General features: G+C 46.8%; 1 protein-coding gene across 1 annotated transcript; it reads right to left on the reverse strand.

Moving 5' to 3' along the window:
- LOC105162752 lies at nucleotides 230-2,479 on the reverse strand. Its single transcript, XM_011080872.1, has 2 exons — nucleotides 2,143-2,479; nucleotides 230-1,971 (listed from the first exon to the last, which is right to left on the reverse strand). The coding sequence occupies exons 1-2, from the start codon at nucleotides 2,477-2,479 to the stop codon at nucleotides 230-232; spliced, it is 2,079 nt and encodes a 692-aa protein (XP_011079174.1).

A 5,387-nucleotide genomic window follows, 5' to 3' on the forward strand; every position in this document is an offset into this window, starting at 1 on the left:
GAAGAGGGCCGGTGACATCGGGTCTCCTTGCCGTAGGCCTTTCTTCCCCGGAAAGAACCCGTGACAGAAAAGGATGTGGTGCAGACGCACTCCATAATCCAAGCTATAAACATAGGGAAAAACCATACCCGTGAAGTACTCGGGAGAGGAATGTCCACGAGACCGAGTCATATGCCTTGCGAAGGTCGATATTGATAGTACATCGAGGTGAAATCCGTTTCCTCGAGTACTATCGCACCATTTCTTGCGCCAAGAAGATATTGTCGGTGATGTTGCGACCTCCAATAAACGCAGATTGGCAACGGTCGATTAGGTGCTCCAATGCAGGTGCAACCCGGTCTGATATAATTTTCGTGATGGCCTTGTAGATGATGTTGCAGCACGAAATCGGTCGGTAGTCAGCAACAGAAGAGGAATGCTCTGATTTGGACACGGGAGCAATGACGGTGTGGTTAAGTTGCCGTAGCATTCGTCCATTCTGAAAGAAGTCCAGAACGGCCCTGCATACCTGGTTACCCACCACATTCCATGCTTTCTTGAAAAAGTATGAGGAATATCCATCGGGGCCGGGTGCCTTGTTGTCATTAATATTGAAAATTGCGTCCTTGACCTCCACTGCTGTGACTTCCCTGCAAAGTTCATCAATAAGCTCGGAGGAAAGTTTGGGGCCGCAATCGAACACTCCATCATCAACTGGGATGGTGTGAGACTTAGTGTCCAAGAGTGATGTATAGTAATCAACGAACTCTTGGGCAATCTCATCGGCAGAAGTAATGATCGTCCCGTCAGCTCTAGTAACTGCCGTGATGGAGTTTCTAGCAGCATTCCTTTTCACCATATCGTGGAAGAATTTGGTGTTTCGGTCCCCCTCTTTGAGGTAGTGAATCTTGGCTTTTTGGTAGAAGAAGTGTCGTTCAGCCTCGGCAAGGAAAACGGCCTTCCTCCTAAGATCTCCCAATTCCCAAAGCGTTACATTTCCCGGGTTGTTTTCAAGCTGGTTCTGAGCATCTTGCAGTGCAATGTCAGCCTCTTTGGCCCTGGTGGAAATGTGGCTGTAGTGTTGCGTGTTGAAAGCTTTCAATTCAGCTTTAAGTGCTTTCAACCTCTTGCAAAGAATGAATTGTGTCGTTCCCTCCACATTCAAGTTCCATCGTTGCTCCACAGTAGATAAGAAGTCCGGATGTTCTGCCCACATATTGAAAAAACGGAATGGTTTTGGTTTAGTGGGAGTATGATCAAAGATAGTGACAATACCCGGGGAGTGGTCGGATAGGCATCCCGGTGGGTTGAAGTGGGCACCGCAATGTAAACCGGCCTCAAGCCATTCGTTGTTGTAAAGGACCCGATCAAGTTTACACCACATAGGGTTGCTCTCATTGTTGGAATACCATGTGTAATAGCAACCCGTTGTGGGGACGTCAAGCAGTCCAAGTGCTGCACAGTAGTCCACGAAATCCTTGAGTTCGTACCAAGTTGGCGTCACCCCAAGTTGCTTTTCCTCGGGAGATTTCACATAGTTGAAATCTCCCATAATGAGCCACGGAATGCTTATCGTCTGTCCCAATTCTGTAAGCTTCTCCCACATACTCCTTCTATTGACAACAGAATATAAACCATAAGAAAACGAGATATAGAAGGAGAGTTGAGAAGACTTATTCGTGGCACGGCAGTGGATAACTTGCGGTGAGATATCCTCCGGTTGAATGTCGATAACTGCTGGGTTCCAAATCACCAAGATGCGTCCAGCGGCAATGGTGTCAAAGTTGTTGGCTTGGCACCATCCCGGAAATGATCGGCTAAGAAATGTCTGAATCTTAGATGCTGCAAGCTTTGTCTCCAAAATGCCCAAGAGACAAAGCTGGTTATACTTAATGAGGTGGGCAACCCCATTGTGTTTGAGGGGTCGATTGAAGCCCCTCACGTTCCAAAAGCCGATCTTCATGGGAATCGAAGGGGAGACTCCCCTCCTGTCTGCTTCACTGGTTTACTGAACATCAGTACAGTGTCATTAGAATTGATCCCCGGCATTATATGTTGAGTGGTCGTCGGGGAATCAGTCAATGAGTTATCAGAGTATGTCGGTATGGTAGCCTCCCTATCCTGAAGTTTGAATGAATGTGTTCCGTTCGTGCTAGTCCGTACCTTGTCCACCTTGATGGCCGGTGGAATTGGTTGGTGACCCTCCACTGCCCTTGGCTGCTACATCTGTTGATTTGCCCTTCTTCCTCCTTTGGACCATAGTCCACTCAGTAGCAGGGGCAGCAGCAGCAGCCACGGCCGGTGGATGTGTGCCCTGACATGTCTCTTGAAGGTGGCCAAATCTGTTGCATTCCGTGCAAAATTTGGGGGGGAACTCATAGGCGATCGGTTGTTTCCGGGTTATGCCGTTTGGCATAACGAACTCCACTTGGTCGATAAGCTTTTTGGAAGCATCAACTACTACCAGTATTCTGGCATACGATACCCTTTCCAATTTCATCGTAAGGGAATCCATGACAATGGGATTGCCAATCTTAGAACAAATCTTGCCAAGCGCATTCGCCAGCACTCAAGGGGGAGTGATGGGAGGGTAGCCCAAACCGGTGTTAGGCTGATATCATCCTCTTTAAACTCAAAGCAATCCGACATGTGTTTAAGAAGGAGGGGACGTCCATATATGAAGTAAGGTCCCCCGGACAAAATTCACTGCCTATCCTCCTCACGGGCAAAACGAAAGATTAACCAACCGCTCTCGTGCTGTTGGAAACTGGATCCCCAAGATTGGGACAGTGCACGGATCGCCTTTATCCCTGGAAATTTTCCGGCAATGTAGCCGACGAGGCAAAACCCCAGCTTGCTTCGAACATCAAGCATGTCATTGGGCTCCAAGGTGAGAGGGTCATCGTCAACCTCAAACTTGTTGAGTTTGTTTTCTTCGGTGAGCCTACGGTTGGTGCTAAATAGCCCCGCAATGAGGCATTTTTCTTGCCCGAATTCTCAGCGGCAGTATCAGTATTCGGTTGTTTTCCTTCTGGTCGGGAGGCAGTGGATGTTGGAGCATCATTCTTAGAGAAGGAGGGGGTACCATCCAAGGTAGAAATGAAGTCACCAAATGTAGCCTTACCGGTATTGGTGGGATCAAGTTGTTGAATGGCCAGTTTGCTAACCGACTGTTGCAGTGTTTCAGCCGTTTTGGCGGATGCTGTCAATGACTGGCCGGAAGATTGGCCGGTAGTAACAATGTCGGCTTTCCTTTGCTTCTTGTTGTTGGCATCAGGTTGGTGCTCACCCGTCAGACGGGCAATAGCACCTATTTTGGCTGTTGCGGTTTTGGCCAACGGCTGGTTGGAGGGCAGGCCGGCAGCCAATTTTTGTAACTTGTTGGTCTTGGCCATAACAGGCAGAGGGACGGCAGCAGAAACGACTGCAGAAACTGATGCACGAACAGCTGCAGAAATGCTGTAGAGTAATGGCAGCAGCAGGCAGTTTTGCAGCACACTAAAATTTCAAAATTCAAATACTCCGTTCACCAGAAAATTCAAAAATTCAGAACTTCCGACCACCGATTAAAGCCTGAGATGATGGTGGAAGGTGCGCAGCGGTAACAGATTTTTGAAAAACAGCAGCAGGGCACAGCAAATGTGGTTGAAATTCGAAATTCAAAATTCAAAATTTAAATTGCTGACCAATCGAAATGTGGAGATGGAACCCTCCGTCTGATTGTGGCCGGAGAGGTGCTGGAAAGTGCACAACAGTGCTGAAAACTGTAGGAAATTGCACCAGTAGCAGCAAAGAATCTGCAACAGAAACAGATTTTCCGGTAGAATAGCAGGCTGTGGAGGCTTTTCAGACAGCGAAAAATCTTCAAAACTCAGAATCATTCGGTGAAAATGATGAGCAACATAAGGAGAACTGAGTAATCGGTCCAGAAATTGCAGAAAATTGAAGGAGAATCGTGGTAGAGCAAGACAATGTTGAGGCACTCGAGAGAGAAAACTTTCTAGAGAGAGAAAACACTCATGACCTCTGACTTGTTTTGTTTTTTTTTTTTTATCTTTTTGCTCTTGTTTGATTTTGCTCTTAAGGTTTTTTATCCTCTTCAAGTTTCATCGTGTTATTGATCGGGATCGTGCGCTGAGGCCTACCCTTGGAGTTTTGATAAACACGTGTTGATTCTGAATAGTATCCGGGTGGATGAAAATCCACTTCAAGTAGACCTGAATCGTTGTGATTCTTATGTTCGTACACATGATTTGCTGTTAAGTCGGATGACCTTGGCGTGGCCACCCTTATTGGCAACCAATTGGGGATCTCTTGGGATATGCAGATGGATGACTCGGGATGGTTGTGGGGCTCCTCTCTGCTCATCCGATTGGGGTTGGATGTGAACGCTCCTCTCAAAAGGGTGCTAAAACTTAGAACTGCGATGGGGGTTGAGCGCTTGGCTCGATTCACGTATGAGATGCTTCCGAATTTCGCTACATTTGTGGGATATTTGGCCATATCGCCAAATACTACGAGGAGCAATTTTAGGAGGGCTATGAAGATCCTAGGGAAGATTTCCCATACGGCCCATGGATACAAGAATCAGCTCCAACTAGGAGTCGAGTATTGTCTAGGAGCATGGCTCGCTCTCCCGACGGCTATAAATAACCAGCGACAGGTTCTAAACAAGGTCAAGAATTTTTTTGTGACTTCGGTTCGAGGAATGGCAGTGTTAATTGTGCGAGGGTGAAGGAACAGGACCATGGCTGTGCAGAGGGTGAAGAAGCAAATTCAAGGGGTCCAATTACTCGACAGTGGAAAGCCAAGGACATGGATCGTTTTGTGGAGCAGAATCAAAATTGTCCTGCAGCTGAAGGCGATCCCATGGGCACTGATGTGATGCTACTCGAACCATAGGTTACTGCGAATGCAACTGTGGGAGGTATTGTTGGAATTGGAGATCAAAAGCCAATTGGATTGGTTGTTTGGCAGTCTCTAATCTTTATTAAATAATATTAAATTGATGAATGAGGTAATAATTCATCAAATTAGCAGTGTGTTTCGTTGTGCTTACCACTGACATTGAACGGGGTTTCAATGTCAAAACAAAATGCCTACAGACCGAGAGGTTAAATCCACGGAGTTGGGTTGTGCATACGTTTGGCAACTATGAAACCAACTCCTGAAGGTCGGTCTGAAACGTTCCAAGTTGAGGGCATCGAGGGTCCTATAGGACTTGCACTAAGTACTGCAAATGTGTTTTGTCGGCAGGAGACGTAGGTCATCTGTGCAGTTTTAGTAGGTTAGTTGGCAAAGTATTCGATTGACTGAACTGACTCGCAGGAATCGTCATATGGATGCCTCTTAAAGATTGGTCGGTATGACCTGAATTTTCGATTTTGATAGTACGAGATTAGTCTTCG

The sequence above is a fragment of the Sesamum indicum genome, linkage group LG5 (genome assembly GCF_000512975.1).
Source record: "Sesamum indicum cultivar Zhongzhi No. 13 linkage group LG5, S_indicum_v1.0, whole genome shotgun sequence".
NCBI classification, from domain to species: domain Eukaryota; kingdom Viridiplantae; phylum Streptophyta; class Magnoliopsida; order Lamiales; family Pedaliaceae; genus Sesamum; species Sesamum indicum.

Excerpts from the sequence above, each read along its gene's own strand:
- LOC105162752 (XM_011080872.1), bottom strand. The coding sequence starts at position 2,479 with ATGAAATTGGAAAGGGTATCGTATGCCAGAATACTGGTAGTAGTTGAT. Across the intron at positions 1,972-2,142 it reads CGGCCATCAAGGTGGACAAG|ACAGGAGGGGAGTCTCCCCT; the intron begins GTACGGACTAGC and ends CCAGTGAAGCAG.